Below are 20,000 nucleotides of genomic sequence, written 5' to 3' on the forward strand. Positions count from 1 at the left end.
GCGCTTCACGGGGACTGCCAGCCCCCTAAAATACGGCGTCAGCCACAGCACCTCTCCCACAAAGTCAACCCAACGTAGGCCCGGCCTGCTTGGAAACGCATCAAAATCTAAAGTGACATTCTCTAGCAGACACGTTCTCGCTTTAAATCGGTGTTAAAATGCCTTTGCATGAGAACAGGCCCTTTGATGCAATCCCTGCCCCTTCTCTCCACCCCCCCGCATCGGAGCCTGTCGGGGATTACAGTGTACAACCTCTGCCGACAGCAGATAAATAACTGACAGTATTTTAGCAGAGTTGCTAGGTTCTCCGCAGAGTAATTTGTTTTCTCCTTTCTCACCAAGTCTTTAATGTTTTGTTATAAACATCTATAGCAAGGCGCTGCTAATAGAAATGACTTATGGCCAAGGATCCGGATAAAAGGCTGCGATGGGTTTCCGAGCCGCTTTCTTGCGAGGGCTATGCCAAGGAATGACTCTTCCCTCTGTGCACATGGGCTGTGCTGCAAACAGAATGCAAAAGGGACAAAGTTCCCAGATTTGATCAGAACTTCGTGCTGTCCCACAGGTTTTCATGGCAAGGTGATAAAATACTTATTTGGTGAACCATGAGTATATTGAGATGGCATTGGCCGGTGTGGCACGATCCTCCTCTCTCCCCAAAAACTAACCCAGCAGCTTTTATACCTGTACATTATTCCCTCTCAGAGCCCCCCAACGAGGCCACAGACGCTTGTTAAAGCTGTTTTTGCTGTATTTGGGGTACACCAGCGTGTTCCTCAGCTCTTTTGGCACGTGAGTGTGACAGTGGATGCGCGAAGCTGCAGACCCGCTGCGCCCCAACCACAGTCACGTCATCCAGGTGACACGTAATGTAATTTCATTATAAGATTGGAGCCTCTTTACGTCGCTCTTTCATGGAGAAGACCTGCAGTACTTCTTTCAACTCAAGGCATTCACATGAACCTTAGAGTTTTTCTTTTTTCCCTGTGTGCGCTGTATCATCTCAGCAGCTAAAGACTCGATAAGAGAAAGTTGTCAGAAATCAATTCTTCTTCCCCTAATTGTACGGGTGTGATAAAAGATCACACGGGGAATCAGCGAGAATTTACACACACATGCAAACAAATAGCTGCTATCAATTCACGTGGAAGATCAGATAAGCCTGTTATCTTGTGTCCGTACGTACCAGCGTGTGACAAGAGCGTGGGGAAGGACGTGGGGCAGGAGATACAGGAGCGGGAAGAGCGGCGGTGGAAGTCACGATGAGGAAATTCAGAAGAAGAAAAATATCTAGATTGCAAAAACGATCTGAAGATTTCTGGTCTAAGGGAAAATGGTGTGTATAGAGATAGCACGGTGCCCAGTTGCCTGTTTCTAATGTAGGGTATCACAAAGTCAAAAAGCTGAAGAAACGAGTCCGTGGAGGAAAGGTTGTTCTGTCATCACCATGTGCTGTACTAACATGTGGCTGCCCACCGTGAGGACCGGCTCCCCTTCACTCAGAGCGAGTCCTCGCAAAGGGCTTGTCCCAGACAGTGCAGTCGCAGTCGGTGTGGTGCCTTCTGCGGTGGGGCTCTTCACCAGTGAGCTGAGCACAAGTCCTCTGCAAGCTGCGAGGGAGAGGAGCCTGGAAAGGCATTTTTTTAATAGTAGCGCCTTGTTCCTCTTCATCTTGGCAGTGCAATACAGAATTTTTTGTTTGCCTTTGAATTCAGAATTCAAAACTATTTAATATAGAGACATTTGAGAATACAGTGAATCTATACCCAAGGCATAGTCCTCACTCTCTTGAATATTTTGGACCAAAGTTTATCCCATCGAGATGCAGGTATGGCAAGACAGCAAAAGGCAAAAGAGTAGGTGCTCCACCTAGAAATGATCTTTGAGTACCGATAAACTCTATTAGCCCCAGCTGGCATCCTCGACATTGTAAACAGCCTGCCGAGAGCATGTAGAAGAAAGGGCCATGGTCCTACTCTTCCCTGCCAGGTGGCCACTCGTGCAATGTCATATAAGGAGGGCAGAGGTTGTGTATTGTCAACGGAAGGTAGATCCCCCATTTCAGGGAAATCATAGCTGGCTGGCTCTGTTCTGCCCATCTGCATGGGAAAGCAGTGGAGAATTTGGCTCTAGATCCATGCTGAATAGGGAGTGAGTTCCTGCAGGGAAGCCTCACCTTTGAAAAGCAACTGATTCTGGCAAATTTAATCCAAAAAGGTGAACGTGGTGGATAGCTAAGATAAACTGAAAACAAAGGCTTAAAAGGCAAGCGTTTATACAGCCTTAACTAAAAGGTACCAGGTACGATAAAAAGCCCATAGGATGTAAAATAACAAATTCAAAACGGAAACTTTTTAGCAGTGTCTAAGAAAAGCTATCTAATACTCCCAAAGAAAATAGTGTTCAGCAGGGGTGAGCAATACAGATGACACGTGGTGAATGAACCGGTGCCATGAAAGTGCACGTGGAGACATAGAATCACAGAATCACAGAATCAGTACGGTTGGAAAAGACCTGTAAGATCATCGAGTCCAACCTGGGGGGGGGGGGAAAAAAAAAAAAAAAAAAAAAAAAAACCACACAACACAACCACAAAACCCACGCCACACAACAACAATAACAAGCCACAACCCACCCAACACCACACAGCACCATGTCCATCAAGCTACATCCCACAATGCCACATCCACACGCTCCTTGAATACCTCCAGGGAGGGTGACTCTACCACCTCCCTGGGCAGCCTATTCCAGTGTTTCACCACTCTCTCAGTGAAGAACTTTTTCCTAATGTCTAGCCTGAACCTCCCCTGGCGCAACTTGAGGCCATTTCCTCTAGTCCTGTCACTAGTCACTTGGGAGAAGAGACCAACACCCACCTCTCTGCAACCCCCTTTCAGGTAGTTGTAGAGAGCGATAAGGTCTCCCCTCAGCCTCCTCTTCTCCAGGCTAAACAACCCCAGCTCGCTCAGCCGCTCCTCATAAGACTTGTGCTCCAGACCCCTCACCAGCTTCGTCGCCCTTCTCTGGACACGCTCCAGCACCTCCATGTCCTTCTTGTAGTGAGGGGCCCAAAACTGAACACAGTATTCGAGGTGCGGCCTCACCAGAGCCGAGTACAGAGGCATGATCACCTCCCTGCTCCTGCTGGCCACACCATTTCTGATGCAAGCCAGGATGCCGTTGGCCTTCTTGGCCACCTGGGCACACTGCTGGCTCATATTCAGCCGGGTGTCGATCAACACCCCCAGGTCCTTTTCTGCAGGGGAACTTTCCAGCCACTCATCCCCAAGCCTGTAGCGTTGCCTGGGGTTGTTGTGGCCGAAGTGTAGAACCCGGCACTTGGCCTTATTGAACTTCATCTGGTTGGCCTCAGCCCATCGATCCAGCCTGTCCAGATCCCTCTGCAGAGCCTTCCTACCCTCAAGCAGATCAACACTCCCTCCCAACTTGGTGTCATCTGCAAACTTGCTGAGGGAGCACTCTATCCCCTCATCCAGATCATCAATGAAGATATTAAACAAGACCGGTCCCAAAACCGAGCCCTGGGGGACTCCGCTTGTGACCGGCCGCCAGCTGGATTTCACCCCATTCACCACAACCCTCTGGGCTCGGCCATCCAGCCAGTTTTTTACCCAGCGAAGAGTGTACCTGTCTAAACCACAGGCCGCCAGCTTCTCTAGGAGAATACTGTGGGGAACAGTGTCAAAGGCTTTGCTGAAGTCCAGGTAGACAACATCAACAGCCTTCCCCTCATCCACTAGGCGGGTCACCTGGTCATAGAAGGAGATCAGGTTGGTCAAGCAGGACCTGCCTTTCATGAACCCGTGCTGGCTTGGCCTGATCCCTTGGGTAACCTGCACGTGTCCCGTGAGCGCCCTCAAGATGAGCCTCTCCATAACCTTCCCCGGCACCGAGGTCAGGCTGACAGGCCTGTAGTTCCCCGGATCCTCCTTCCGACCCTTCTTGTAGATGGGCGTCACGTTGGCAAGCCTCCAGTCATCCGGGACCTCCCCCGTTGACCAGGACTGTTGATAAATGATGGAGAGCGGCTTGGCAAGCTCTTCTGCCAGTTCCCTCAGCACCCTTGGGTGGATGCCATCAGGCCCCATAGACTTATGAGTGTCCAGGTGGCATAGCAGGTCGTTAACTGCTTCCTCCTGGATCATGGGGAGCCTATTTTGCCCTCCATCCCTGTCATCCAGCTCAGGGGGACGGATACCCTGAGGATACCCGGTGTGGCTGTTAAAGACTGAGGCAAAGAAGGCATTAAGTACCTCAGCCTTTTCCTCATCCTTCGTGAGTAAGTAGAAGCTGACATCCTCACTTCTTGAACGCCTAAAGCGAAAAGAAAATAGTCTAACTTCACCTTCACGCAAGCTGGAGTGAAGTTTGAGAGCAGATACTAGCTTTTTATAAGTAGCAAATAAGAAAGTTAATGAAATACCCTGAGAAGTTCAGATTTAAATGCTAGCTGGAAGGGCAGTTTGGAAGTATCTGTTCTTTGGCTGTTCATTCAGTGAAGTCTAACCTTGAAATTTCTTCCCACGGCTGGGAATTTGGGGTAGTGAACCCTTCCAGTGGAAGATGCACTATTCCTTGATCGCTGTTTTTTAAGAGCTTGGAGAAATGTTCAATATGAAATGAAGACCCCTCAGGTGTGAAAGTTCTCCTGCTATAGTGGACATCTCAACATCATTTTTTTCATCTTTCTTATAGCACGTTTTCTCGAAGGGCTATAAGAAGTTGATAGTCCAGAGGAGAAAGCATCTCTAATTTTGATAATGGCAAAAAAGATGCCTTGTATTACCTCTATATTCTTCAGCTAAAAAGCCAGATATAAGTTTGAGTAGTTTGTTATATTTATAGTACGAGCAGAGCCTACAGTAAGTGTTCCAAGAGCAACAATTGGCCTTATGAACCTCTCTTCAGTTCCCTTCCAACCTGATCTCTGGTTGAGATACGGGTAACTAGAAGAACTGTACTGTAGTCACAAACTAAACGTAAACCTATCAACTTTGAAAATGTTAAGACAAACACGTCATCCTGTGATAGATGGAATGGCAGGAATTAAGTGAGGGCCGTGACATTCACCTGCGAGGTACCGAGAGACCTCAGCAGTGCATCATCCCCAGACAAAGAGTACCAAGGTCTTCCTTCCCAAACCTTATGGAACACAAAAATACTGGTACTACCTGCACTTGCATATTCTTTGCCTTTCTATAAAACCTTGAAACTGTTAGTCTCCAACAGGAGCATTCAGGATCCGATCTTAGACGTGGAGAAACTGAGGTAGAAAGTGAGTTACCAGCGTTTGTGGCACAGCTCACCAAATCACGTCTGCCTTTGGAGATGCGTTTGTGTTGCCCCAGCTTCCCCTCGCTATTCCCGTGCAAGAATCAGGTAACTGCCTGACAGGGAGGAGCATCTACCTTTAAATCAGGTACTAAATTTTCATTAGCTGGTAAATCTGAAGAGCTGAAAATGGGGTATTTTTTCGTTTTCCAAAACATTGCATTTCTGCCAATCATATCGAAAGCTCCACAGAGGGTAGCGAAGGTGGTTGGGTTTGAGTGGTATTTTTTCTCGTGTGGTTTCAATTGCCCAGGCTTCTGATTAATAGTTGAAGCAGTTTGCTCATTTGGCATCAGCAATGTACTAAAGGAGAGGGGAACTATCTCAGAAATACAAAGAGCTAAAATATTTTGTGATCTCTTCTCACTCAGATGTATACTTCAAATTGCATTCCCTCAGTGGAGGGAAATAATTTCAGTTACCCTGGTCACAGAAGAAAGCAGTTCTCTTTTTGAATGCCTTTTTTGATTAATGTAGATATGTTTCTGAGATGAGAAACGGTGTTTCTTCTAATTACGGTTACATGTAGTTAATTTCCTTTTTTAAAAGCTCGGTGTGAAAGGCAGTTTCCTTTAAAAAGGGGGAAGAAAAAAAAAGGAAAAAGTGATAGAGCTGATGTTCCTGTTGCCTTAGCAACAGATTTATTTATTAGGGTCTGAAATGACATGAGTTAATATACCACATACCTGCTGATCGGCAAACTCTCCTATTTCAGCTCCAGTTGACAATTAAGTCCTGGACAGCTACAGCCAGGGGTTAATGTTACTCATTAGGAGAACTAGGTCATTACTGGGAAATCAAGGCACTTAAGGCAGCATGGATAAAATACAAAATTCAACATCTCGAGGAGTGAGGGGGTTTATGTTAATTAACCTTATTTTCTTTTCATTAAAAAAAATCTTTCATATAGGCATATGACAGTGGATCAATTAATTGGGAAAAAAACCCCAGAAAAGTAAGCTGTAGTTTACTTTCCTCTCCTAGTTGTCTTCATTTCCTTTGGAAGGGTTTCATTATTTTATGGAAAATTCTTATGTCTATATGATGAGTAAAAAGGGTATTAAAATTAAGAAGGGAATCATCATGGAAATCAGCTTTACCACAAGGGAATGAGCAAATAAAAGCCTTGGAAATGAAAATAAATAAGCTTTGCTAATACCTCACCTAAGGAGCAGAATATAAGCCCATCAGAGCTTGGAGATATTTAGAGGTACTTCTTTGCTTCTTTATTAAGCAGTTACATAGTTATTTGACCTTCAGAAACCGAAACTTTAGAGAACTAATTCAAGTTGTTGGTAAATATTCTATTTAGAGAAAGCTGATCGGTGGTGTAGCCGACAGTAACTCCTGTAGTTAGTAATTGGCTTCCAATTTCCAGGAAAATTAAATATATTATCTGAAAGTTTTATTAAGATATCAGAGTGGGAGTTTTAACTTGATAAGTCGTAAGTGATTTAATAAAGCTTTCCTGAAAGCCTTTATTTACTAACTTTTAGGAGACTTTATTCTGATACTGGAGAACTTAATAGGCTGAAAAAGAATCGTATTAAAAGGCAACTTATTTTTTTAATCACTGCTTCTCCAAATACACTTAGTTCTTTCACTTCTACTAAGCACTCTACTTTCTTTTCTATATTTAAGCTTCGTGGCCCAATACTGCTTCTCTTTGCTTTTAGAGCAATTTGGTGTAAATGCTTCTTCCACTCCTGTAAAGTCAAGGTTGGAGCAGCGTCTTACCTGGGCTGCAAGTAGTAAACCATTGTGTCAGATTGTCAGAGCGCTGTTACCTGTAACAAAAGCAAAACTCAAGCCTCGTGAGTGGTTTTCTGTGCCATGGGATCGTTTTGCACTCTGATGTACCTGTTTTGTTAAATATAAGAAAAAATGTTAAATAACATCAAGGGCCTGCTTAAAATATCACATCAGAATCCTTCCTTCTTCAGTCCCTCTGTGCTATCCAGATGCCCACAGGGCAGCCACTTCAGTGCCGTCCTCTGAAGCCTGTTACAATAAAGGTTTCAGCCATGGTTGAAAAACTGATTTTGAGTTAATGTAAAACTACAGCTGCATCACCTGGACATTTGAAGATTATTTAAGTTTGGAATAGAAGTATCGGTTTGCCATAAAAGGTCCACTAAGCTTGGCTCTCTCTTTTTCCATGATGGGAGGCTCATTTTATGGTGTCCTTCTTCTCGGGTACAACTGCGAAACTCAAGTCTTTGAGCAGAAACACGTGTGTACTGGTGGGACTAAGGGCTCCTCTCACGGCTCTGAAGGAAGGGGACTTTCACTCTTCCACCTACTGCCATCGAACCAATCCTTTTATACCTCGTTCTCCCGAGCCGGTCTTAGCCTTTCTCTTTCAGACTTCCTCCTCTCATTGCCAGGCTCAGTTCCTCGGGCATCTCCTCATATATAGTCTCCTTGTGCAGCAAATTGGCATCTCGCTCTTCTCCTGTTTCTCAACTTTCTCTGTCTCTATCATTTCAGTCACCCTCCCTGCCTGTGCAAGGAACCTTCTACAATGCATTGGTCCCTGTTTTCTCCTAAGCCCCGGTGTCCAACCTGACTGTGTTGTCCTCTTATACTGGTTTCAGATTTTTCCCCATAGGAACTGGCCTTGTGTTGTATCTTTTCCCCATCTCCTTTACTTCTTCACTCAGTTCACAATTTCTTTGCCATGCTATCCTTGCATAGCTGGTCATATTGATCAGATCTTATTTGTCCCCTTTGCTTTTTTCTGGTCCACACCTAAGAGTTTCAGTCAAACTAGAAAAGCACACAATACCATTCCTGCTTTCTGCCTTTTCAGCCCATCTCTTCTACTGCTTTTTTTATTTAACCAAATCTTCCATTTTCTTGTTGTTCCTTATTTTCAATGAATGTAAATCAGTTCTTTATTCTGCAAAGTCCAGTAATTTTATGCTGAGTCCAGTAGAGGAATCACTGAAAGTGAAGACAAGATCTGTGTTTTCAGTTCCCGTGTTAGACCCTGCCTGGGTTTTAGCAGCCTGACCTGCGGCAGTAGGACTGCCTCGCTCGGCTTTAGCCCAAGGTGTGCCCAAGACACGTGGACCGTTCAGTGACCAGGCACAAAAAGAAATTTTTCAAAGGCTTGGCTGCCTTTTGAGGCAGACTTCCAACACATGCAACAAAAAGCATATCTTTGACTCAAAATCAAATGCATCCAAATATTCAGTTCTTACTCTAAACCAAAAAGAAGTTCAAATACCTAAAACAGAGGCTTACTTGAAACTTGATATATTCAAGATAGTGTTTGCAGTTTTACTGGGTAGTGTTGTTTCTTTAAAATTTTCTTCTTTGGATGTTCTGGAAAACTTCTGGCAGAAAAAGTACTTTTCTAGAGGATTATACTCCAAGGTAGCTTCAGTCTTGGGAAACATCGTAAACAAGGACAGAAGAGGTTTTGTAATAAGAAGTCCCAGACAAACTAGGAGACGGTGCCACCAGCCCCCTTTGTAATGCACAGCAACCCTGACCAAAGTATGCAAATACCCTCCAAGAGACAAAAATCAAATATTTCATAAGCAAATGATGTAATAGTCTTCCTTCTTTTCACCAATAATGGGGGGGGGGGGTTGTATTTCTTCTTTCAAAGCTCTTTTTAATTAGTTCCCTCTTCTTACTGCACTGCAACTGTTTGACTGTTCTCTCTTTCCCTTCTTCTCCTCCCCTGCTCTCCTTTTCTCCATGTTTTCACTCTTTTTTTTTCTTCCCTTCGTGCTCTAATCGCTGCTTTTTCTCAGTTGTGTTTGTGCAAAACCTGACTCAGTGAAATGACTTGATTCCACATTCTGAAAGCGGTGAGATTTGTAGTTACTTTAAACTTGTTGAAGAATGAGTTTCAAGCCTTGGTCTTGGTGCCGAGAAAGTTCCTGCTTAGGAGCTTCATCCCTGGAGATGACAGCTTCACAAATCCAAAAAGGATGAGTTATGTTAGGTACCTGAGCTAAATCCTCTTGGGGTATAGCTCAGTAAGGACCAGGACTTATTTTTTGACCCAGGCAGTGTATCTGGTGGAGTATTAAGTAGTTGTAGTTTGGTGAACGCGACTTACATTTGATTGATGCATGAACACCACCTCTTGTAGACTGGGGACAACGCTCCGTGGCCCTGGGACCACCGCGAGGCCCACCTTACACACAACTGAGGGAGCCACGTGGCAGCTGTGTTGGGGAGGTGATGGACCGTGATGATTAGGCGTTCAAGGACCGTGTGGACGTGGCACTGCGGGACATGGTTTAGTGGGCATGGTGGGGTTGGGTTGGTGGTTGGACTTGATGATCTTACAGGTCTTTTCCAACCTTAGTGATTCTGTGATTCTGTGATGTGAGTCCACCATGGAAATCACAGAGGGTCTTGTATGGTGGGATTGCCATTCCCAGGCAAATGTGTAGTAATGTAGTTTTTCTGTAGTATCTTATGTTTGATTCTTCTTCTGTTCTTCCAAGGAGCCACCTGAGTAGATTTTGATCCACTTTTATCCTGTTCATACTCATCTATTATTACCATGACATGACTTTTTTATAGTATGTTGAATTACAATAGGATACATTGTGTATGGTTATCAGGCTGTCAGGGTCACTCAGATTATTTTATCCTGCCTCACAACAACAGGAAACCATTTGTTATGTTACCTTTGGAACACAAAAGGAAGTTAATTTTAATATTTTTTTTTAAGAAGCTACTTGGAGGTAGTTCATAGCAGTTACCGGGTTGTGTTGCAAATTTGAGTAAAATGGTTTTTGTCTGAATCCTATACTTGTGAAAAGCTAGGTTCGCTAAGTTGGGGTAGAAGAAATGAAAAGGCATCTGAATGAAAGTGCATTGATTTTTGCACCAAGGTAACTGAGACCAAAGGCCGGTCTTTGTCTTCAAAGGTTAATCTCTCTTTAGGAAATAAGCAGGAGGCTCAATGACTGATGCTGATCCTGGGGTTTCTTTGGTTAGAGGATGCGCAATATTTTATTTTGAGTTTTTTCTTCATGAATTGTGAGGTGAGAAGAATCTAAACAATAAACTCCCAAGGTTCTTTTTTTTTATGAATCTCTTCTAGATAACACAAGATAGGAGAAAATGCTTTTCCAGCGTAAAGCCAAATGCTGCCCATTTTTCTCAGGCCAGCAATTTGAAAAAAATCAGAAGGTAAAATACACACTCTTCACTGTAAATACGTCACGGGCTATAATAGAAAATAAAACACTGTATTTGCCAGTACTGTTTGGCTGCTTTTTGCCTCTCTAGGGCCATTTTTTAATTCCTTGGCTTGCAGAGGTGTTTTGCAAACACAGGCAAGGATCAGGACCCTTTTGGTTGTCGGACCTCCAAATCTCTAGCTAGAATTTATTCTACAGGGTCCTTTTATTCAGTGACACTTAGGCAAAACCTTTTTTTTCTAATTGACTCCATTTTCTATTAACTGAGGGGGTATTAGATATTGTGGTAACTTTTGATGCTGATGATGCCAGACAATGTTTAGAGGCACAATTACAGCAACGACATTTTGTAAGCTTATCAGCTGAAGAAGAAAACTGATTGGACTTAACTACATATTTACAGTCTACCTCTACCTCATATTGGAAATGTAAAAAAGATGGAAAAATACGGTGATAAACTGAATAAATGGAAAGCAATTAACTTTTCCTTCATGTTTGCATTTTCATAGTTATTTCTTTTTCCCCTGTTTCTTTTCTAATAGCTCTTTCCCAGCAGTAATTTTTCCTCTTTTGCAGTTATCATGAGCATTGTTACCAGAAATCTGGTATTAGAATTTTAATTTTTTTTGTTCTTATTTTTTTCCCCCAATCTTAACATAGAAGATGGATATTAAAGTCATTTGATTTAGGAAAGTCCTCTGTCCTCCGTGTAGACAATGACTAGAATGTATTTCTTGTGGTATATTGAATAGGCTTGTAACATGAGTCTCTAAGAAGAATATTATCCTCCTGAAGTATTTACTCGCTCCGATCCTCACCACATTTCTGTAAATGAAAGCTCCTGTAAGACCGTATCTTACAGATGGGGAAACCTGGGCAGAGCCGTCTCGTGGGAAATCAGTGTCAGGAAAAGACCAGAACTCGGCAATTCTCTGTTTTGAAGGCCAGGCTTGTTTTTCGTGGCTCCACTGCTACTTTCGAACGTTATTAGATTATAATAAACCTATATTCAAATTTTGCTGAGCTCAAGATTTAACGTAATGTATCAAAGTGTAATACAGTAAATAGTATAATGGAGTGAAAAAACCCCTGATACTGTTCTTTAGGTTAGGTTTGACATGAAATGGAGCTCCATTTTTAGCTCGGCAGGGTGTGCGTGCAAGGACTGCACCATTTCTTGATGAGCTGCTGTTCGCTTCTTGAGAATGCCCTGGACAGATAGAGGGTCAACAGGAGGCTGATGTCACATGAGTCCTCTTATCAGCCCGTGGCATCCTTCATCGCCCTCCCCAAGTCTGTGCCCTATCAGTCAAAACAGTGAAGAACCCCAAGTTCCTGCTGTTATCACCCAAACGACGAATGTAACTGGGATAAAGGCACCTTCCAGCTCCCGGCTCTGGGTGTGATAGAGGTGCAGCTCTCGCCTCGCAGCCCTCTCTCAGCAGCAGTGACTGCCCATAATTTTTCTCACCTCCATTCTTTCAAAAATGTTAACTTTTACAGGGGATTTTGCAGATTTTCTGTCTTTTCCTCCTTGGTGCTTTTGTTCTCCATCCTCACTGCACTCTGCTTCCCTGCTAACGCCGCTGCATGCCTTTGCTCTCTTTTTTTCTCCTCCGCTTCACTTCTCCCCCTTTAATTACCACACAGCTTTATTTTTGCTTCCTAGTTTATATCTTCACTGATATTTTTCTGACCTTTTCTCTACCACTGATAGCACTCTCAAATGCTTTCTGCAGCTTCTCTCTATCTCACAGTCTGATTTTTCTGTATTCTTTCATTTTTCCCAAGCCTATGCCTTTTCCTTTTTTGCTTCGATTTATCCTGTATTTATCTTCCCCGCCCCCCCGCCCCGGGTTTGGATATGCCATCATTTTTTTTAGTTTTCAACTTGAATATTTGCATTTTCTAATTATTTTTTTTCCTCTTCTTGTGGTTCTCTTCCCCTTTACGTTGTTTTGTCCATCTCACCTGCCCTCTTGGCTGCCAAACTCGCTCCTCGCTATTTCACTTTCCCAAAACTAAAGGACCGCTGTCATCCATTTCAAGGTCTGTCTTAGAAACTTTATTTCCTCCACTTTTAATTATTGATTCTGCGCTCACGGACTTCCCCCACCCCGTCCCTGCCCTTCACGCCTTCCCTGTGCTCTGCCGCGGCCGTGCCTTTCCCTGGCTGGTGTCCCCTGTCCCCTTCTCTCCTCCCTGGGTGTCTCTTGCCTCGCCAGTCCTCTGTCTCCCCGACTGCTGCCCAGCTTCATAAATAATGAGTGCTACTCAGTGGCCTATTTTGTCAGACATTTTCTAGCAATAATCACAGGCAGGCAGAAATCTCTCTGTTAGCTCTTGTTATATAGCCTAAAAAAATAAAAAAAAATAAAACGCTACTTTAACTTCTGAAGATTTTGTACCTGTTTTAGCATTGCCATTTCCCACCTTTGCCCGTCTGACATCCGGGTGATTTTATGAAATGGGGAGGCAGAAGGAGACGCACCCAGTTTGAATTGCTTGGACTGCACGCACTGTAAAAAGTGCGACATTACTGCGTGCCCTCACAATTTGGAATTCTCCACCACTGAAAATCTCCCACGCTAAATGTCCTGAGAAGATTAAGATCAACCCTTTCCGTATTGCTTTTAGCCGAGCTTATTTGTAACCCCTTCAGAATATGCAGCACCTTGAGAGATGGCACGACAGGGCCGTTGTTATCACAGGCATTATGTAGCCTTTGCGCAGTATTTTCTCAAATATTAAGACCTTCTCCCCTGGCTTAGCACTTTTATGTTACTGATTAACTTGCATAAACCGTAGGTTTTAATTATTTTTTTTAAAGAGACTGCATTTATTTTGCCCCTTTGAGCAAGTCCTGTCTCTTTTCCACAACTCTTCTGCTTTCTAATTGTGTAGCTATATGTGTCTTCCTCCAAATCCTAAATAACTGCGATTATCACTGTATATGGTAAGTTTATATATACTTTAAAAATTAAACTTAAGTCACAGAAGACCATATGGGTCTCTTACTGAATTTCACTCCAATTCAAGAGATGAATATGCACTGAATAATGTAAAGGGCCGAATTCTGCTATTTCTTTTTATTTTTCTTTTCATTTTTCTTTTCAATGTGTTTTCCATCACTGGTCAGGGATGTGGGTATCCTGCAGCCCCAGGGAGTAAGTCCGGTTTAGCTGGTCTCCGTGCACTCTCCTTCCAGTTCCAGCAACGGGTAAGGCTCGAGGGCGCAGGCTGAATTCACAAAATCCCTGAATAGCAGAAGGGTGTTCTGAAGACTGTTGCCATTGATTGTATAGCGGAACGTCGTCGTCGTCGTGCTCTGAAGTTGCTTTTTTTAATCATTTTAGGCTGAAAAGAGGGATGTCAAGTCATCAATTAATCCTGACAGCATCCTTCTGTGGTGAAAAAATAATACTGTCACACCCATTTTATAAACAGAAAATCTAAAGCGGAGATGATGGAGGCTCAATACCGGTGCTGCTGATACCACCACCCTCCCAATCCCCGTTTCGAGGACAGTCTTGAAAGTGATATTTCAGATTACAAAGGGAAGTCACTAAATTGGGCTGAACCCTGGGCCATGTTCCCATACCCAGACCACTAAACCTCAGCCGGTTCTTAAGAGAGACTTCAAATGTCTTTCTTAAAATGTGTTTTAGACTCAAAAAAAAAAAGTCCTGGGTAAAAAAATTTAGCGTGCAGTATCTAAACATGGAGATTGAGTGTCTCCAATGGCAGTGCTCTCAAATCCAACTGGAGGTTATGGTGCCTGTGTCTATTTTGTGGCATTTACAGCTGGAGTTTGGTCATTCTGGTGTTTTCACGTTCTTATGATGAAATTTAGAGCATCTTCCTACCCAGTTCTTATTTTTCCTTTACCAGATGCATATCAAATCAAGTAGAAATACAAGAGCATTTCAAATACCTAAACTAAACAACAAAGCCAGACCCTAGAATCACATGAGCTTAATTTTTCCCCAACTGTAATGTCTTAGAAGAAAAGTTTGCATTTTAATATCAAGCTTTTATACAGTTTTGCAGTTCTTCTTAAGGAAATGGAGTATATATAATTAATACTGTTTAATAAAGCTCAAAAATGCAACAGATGCAGCCAAAAGTGCACGTCATTTTGAGCAGATCTTTACAGAACAGACATTCCATATTGTGTTCATCTTTTTCCACGATCACTGCTATGACAATCTGGTGTGTTTAGCAGTTGTTGCTGAGTAAGGCAGACTGGATTGTATATGATTTTCTCCATGTCAGCCAAGAAACAGAGCTCTCTCCTTTTTGATGCAGTAAAGAGGTGGTCTTGCACTATTTATTGCTTTCTACCAGGAGCAGCGATACCTTCACTAACTTGCAAGAATAATCATACATTGCAATCTGTAGGTGCACGTGCGAGAAGCTTTCTGTAGGTCTTAACTGCAAATAAAATGGTTGTGGTGTGGAAAAGTCGCAGGAACTGATAAATCGAATAAGATGACCTCCCAAATAGAAAAGCTGCAAGATTCACAAAACGTGTCATTAAAATCTGTGAGTATCACATAAAAGCAAAAAATTTTAAAAGGGGATGTGGAAGGAGGCTCACCTACAGCAGAAAACCCATAAGAGAGGCTCCAGTGCAGAGGAAACGTTTCCCCTTTCAGCATTCCTTCTGGGTGCCAAATTTTCCTTCTGTTCTTCCCCACCTATTAAACAAAGCTGCAACTTCCAATTCCTATCAGTTTTCCTAAATATGTGCAGCTTATGTGGCTTCGACGAGCTGTAAGGCTCCGTATTCTCCTGCCAGCTCCTTGACAATGTGGCTCCAACAGCATCCTCCACTTTTGGCTGCCTCGGGGACCCCTGGTCTCTTCTGGAAAGGGAGAGGGAAAACATATCCTTTGCTGGAAGGACTTTTTGTGACTGCGAAGCTGATAGCGTGGCTGTGAAGAGCTTGGAAAGATCCCTGTAAGCGTCGTGGCTCTGTCTGTCGCGGCTGCCTGCTCTGTGTAACGGGGATGTTTCGGTCCACCTCGGGATGAGCTGTGCGCAGCTCAGCACCAGGTACAGGGTGGGCTCGTGGGGATCCCTTATCGAGCACCCGCAAAAGCCTGCCTAGGGGAAACTGAGGCTAACGGGAGACATTGTACGGAGTTACACTGACTCCCAGCACCAAAGGTATTTTCCTTGCAAACTTGCACATTTCCAATAGGGATGTTCCCTTCCAGCCAAGTCTGAATCCTCGACTGTAATCCCATTTTGGCTCTTTCAGCTGGGCGTTTGGAGGGAGCTCAACTACTGGAAACGTGTTTCTGCACGTGATTTACCTACCAGAAACGGGTGGCTACTTCAGGCATGAGGATGCAGGCAAACTAGTAGGCATTTCTGGGATCTTTGCAACTGGAAGAAATTCTCTCTCCAAGTCAGCGCTCGTATCCACTTCGGTTACTGGAGCCACCGTGAAAACTCCTGGTTCACAGATGTGAGACAAATTACGAAGCTTATGCAGTTGCATTCCTCCTTATTATTGGGAAGAAAACAAATCTGAGAGATGGAGGACTTCTTAAAGTAATTATTGTCTGGCTTTATTTTAAGAAAATGCAACTTAATTCTGAAAACTCCACAGTTCCTGAAGATTTCTCAGCCTAGGAAAGTCACATTAATTATAAGATTAATTTGTTTTAATTCCCTAAACCAAAAATATTGACTGAATGAGAAATTAACACATGTAGAGCTGCAGATGTCATTTGGCTTCAGATTTCCTGAATGATATAATTATTAATCTTTCATATAGCAGTGTGACAAACCTACAGATTCATTCTACAAAATTAGTCTGGGAAGAAAGACACCAGGACAGCTGAGCTATAGATTTTCCCTTCATACAGGAAGGAAAACAGTGGAATTTTCTAAATAATAAATAAAACCAAAATATTTTAAAGACATGTGGTGCACATCTGTCTGAAATACAATAATTTAAAGCAGTGTAATTAAATGCAAGATATAATATTCACCTTAGAGTGGGGGGATTATCTCATTTCATTTTTAATATAACTTACCGAATTTGGGATCTTTAGATCATCTGTGGTAGCTTTTGAACCTTTCGTTCTGTGCTAGTAAAGAAGATAGATTAGCAAATTGGCTTTTTATTTTCTTTTTAGATAACCAACCTTGTGTTTCAAGGCATTGAGTGTCATACCCATACAGACCTTTAATATTACTTTCAGCTGAAATTATGAACAAGTACAGGTTTCTTATTTTCTGATTGAACTTCCAGTTAACTCCTTAAAAGTCTAAAGGTAGAAGATGCCTCATATTAGTTTATTCCTTTCTTCTTTATCTAAAGTGCTGAATGGATCTGGAGCTTTTCGTGAGTACAGCACCAAATCATAAAATTCCAGCTTGGGAAATCCTATGGTTTTCGCAAAAGTTATTGATTGACCTATTCCTCCTGAAAAAGGGGATAAACTGTAGTGGACGCTGTATACATATTTTTGACAGGGGGAAAAAAAAAGAAACATACTTTTTTCCCTACCTTATCCTTTTTTTTAGCATGATTTTGCTAGGTGAGATATTACTCAGTGCTTCTCACTTTCAGAGTTGGTAATTTGAAGAGTAAAGGCATCGTTTGAAGTCAGGGAAGAGAGATTAAAATCTGATGAAACTGAGTTTTGATGGGGAGTGCTGGCTTGAGGAAAATGTTCAACCATGCGGCGTAAGCAAAGAGGGAAATTCTGCTGAAGACGTTTAGTCCCCCAAAGTACCATTTAAGAGAAATACTGTTCTGATAAACAAAAGCAACCCAGTGCCACAAGTAAACATAAATGATGCTGAGATAAGTTCTGTTTGTTTCAAGGGAACATGACAAAGATCCTGAAACTTTCTTTAAAGTCCTGCTGAAACTGAAAGAGAAAGGTCTACCTTTTCATGTGTCCGTCCTTGGAGAGGCTTTCACTGAAATTCCAGGTACCTTTCCTTTTTTTTTTTCCTTTACTGTAAAGTTAACATGAAATAAGTATTTCCAGAAGTAGTTTTCATGGGCGTATTTTCTTATATTAGTGAAAGAACATGTTTAAAATCTTCGTAGTTGTAAAACTAAATAATACTGATGTGTCGTAAAATTAAAGTTATTAAAGACAGTAAGCATTCTTTATTTTACTTGGCAGTGCAAGACCTTATTTATGACTTGTGTTTCAGAGACACTGCTGTATTTATTGGAATAGAGAGATAGGCGTGAGTGATTGGAAGGTTCAGATAGGAAACAAAATCTTTCAGGCCGAGGTCACTCATCTGAAATCCAGACTGAGATTTTAGCAGGTGAAAACACTTAGTTCCCTTTCAGACGTGAGGTTAAGGACTTCTGTGGAGAGCTTCTGGTTTGTATCTGGCATGAAAGTGGTCATTAATCTTTAATATTTTTATACTACTCTTTTGCACGCTCCTTCCGTTTCTTGGTTTCTGACAACCACGACTCAGTAAACAGTTTCACCCATCTGAAAAACTAATAGGGTTTGTTCTGAATACATACAGCTTTGTGCCTGAGATATTGTGGTAATAAAGAGAATAATCAAATCCTATACTGGGTGCACTTGTAGTACATTAAACCTTTTAAAGCTGTACAGTAACGATGGGTGAGCTTCAAAATATCCGGGGGTTTAGCTGATACGTGTTTTCCAAAATGTAGACTTGTATCCCTCCACCTCTTCAGTCTGTAAAAATAGGCTTGGGATTAGTTTATTTGTCCGTTCTGTCGTACCTGCTGCCTGCTGAACTGGTGATATTTCAATTGCTTTAGTTCTGATCTTGCAGTTTTTGAGACACCAAGAAATTGATCTGATCCAAATAACTTTTGGGTCCCCAACTGTAGCACAGCTGGATTGGAAAAAGAGGTAATCATTTGGGAGCAGGAAATTCTTTGTGTTTTCTGTCCACTTCTTTTTAGACAGTTTTCTGAAAGCCTATTCTTCCCGGCGAGTCTTATCGCAGATCCCAAGGCAACGTTGCTTTCCAGACTGAGCGCACCAGATTTCTTCGAAGGAGAAATTTCTAAGGAATATGTGACAGATAGGAATATATGATGGTGCACTGCGGGAACAGATTCTATTGACACTCATTTTGGATGTTGTTACATATCTCATTTGTGGCTTCAGTACTTATGAATAATGTAGATCATCCTAAATTTATGCCAGTATATCAAATCTATATGCCGCACCTCTTGTCTTGTCAATTCATTCATCCTCGTGTATAAATAGAGTCTATATAAAGGGCAACGTGGTGAAATGTGTCTCATCACCATGCATTTGATAGGGCCGTATTCATACAAATGACATATGCAGGTCATTGCTAACAAGTACCAATAAAACCTGTTGCACATACTTGACTGAAAATCTATTTAAGAGATTTTTTACAGATTTTTTTTTTTAATAAATTGTTGGCACTGCATTTCCTCTCCCTCCAATTATGGGATCAAATTCCCTCGGTATTATAAATGTCACGTTTACAGTCATTGCTAAGAGAAAAAATGCTTAATGTACTTCATAATTCAGTAATCATCCATTTATCTGCAAACCCAGTTTTCACTGGTTAGAAGTACACAGCAAATATCCAGTAGGAAGTTAAGAAATCTTTAATTTTCAGCGGTGCTAAAGCTTGAGTTTAGGCTCTAAAGGAACCAAAAGGTGGGACTTAGGGCCTCAGGCAAATGTGCTTCGGAGGGCAATTCCTTCCCTGGGGAAGGGAGTGAATAGCTCCGTGACTGGCTCTTGTTTGGGCTTTGTCAGTGGTGGAGAAGTTAAGGCTGGCAAGTATCCCGACGACAACCAGAAGTTACTCCTTATGAGTGGAAGTTGTTACATCTATCTCATCTTTGATCTTCGTGCATGTAGTACGAGCATCGTGTTCAGTTAGAGGTTTAAGACCCTTTTCTGTCATTGGTACTCCTCTGTCCTAGGATATAAGCTGCACTTTCAGTGTGGTTTTACGGTCCATCAGATTTTGGCTAGATAACAATACCAGTGGAGCAACGTGCGTGTTTGGAAGGCCAGCCCAGACATCTGAGCCCCACACCAGGCAGCAGCACCTCTCCATCCTTACCCTAATGCTGCCCCAAACAACCTGCCGTCCTCCAGCCATCCCAACCCTCCTCATTCCCCTTTCAAGCTCCACACCTCGAGCTCTGAAGCACACTCAGACCTCCCTCAGAAACCTGACTGTACTTTCTCCAGCTTTTTCACCATTCCTCCATCCAGTCTGCTTGTTTCCACCCTGCCTGCCAGCACATCTTCGGTCTTTCCCGTACTCTCCATCTGGTTCCTTTTCACGTTGCTTCTTCCTTTCCCAGCCCAGTGCTCTCCTCCTTTCTTCCAGACGTCCCCTCCTGAAAGCACCAGCGTGGAGACCGGTGGGTTTGCTCCGCAGGGCTCTGCAGCGAAGAGCGTGAGCAAGGACAAGGGGCCGGCTCCGATCCCACGAGCGGAGAAG

The 20,000-nt window shown here is 42.8% G+C and overlaps 1 protein-coding gene across 7 annotated transcripts in view; it reads left to right on the top strand.

Moving 5' to 3' along the window:
- Window positions 1-20,000, top strand: part of GTDC1 (glycosyltransferase like domain containing 1) — a 129,793-nt gene that overhangs the window by 94,481 nt on the left and 15,312 nt on the right. For 5 of the 7 annotated variants that reach the window (XM_059820308.1, XM_059820311.1, XM_059820314.1 and 2 more), the window contains one exon: window positions 17,377-17,486. The exons of the other annotated variants lie outside the window; for them this stretch is intronic. In XM_059820308.1, coding sequence (XP_059676291.1) covers window positions 17,377-17,486 — 110 coding nt within the window. The remainder of the gene's footprint in view (window positions 1-17,376; window positions 17,487-20,000) is intronic. 7 annotated transcript variants of the gene reach the window in all.

Source organism: Gavia stellata, chromosome 8 (assembly GCF_030936135.1).
Source record: "Gavia stellata isolate bGavSte3 chromosome 8, bGavSte3.hap2, whole genome shotgun sequence".
NCBI classification, from domain to species: Eukaryota; Metazoa; Chordata; class Aves; order Gaviiformes; family Gaviidae; genus Gavia; species Gavia stellata.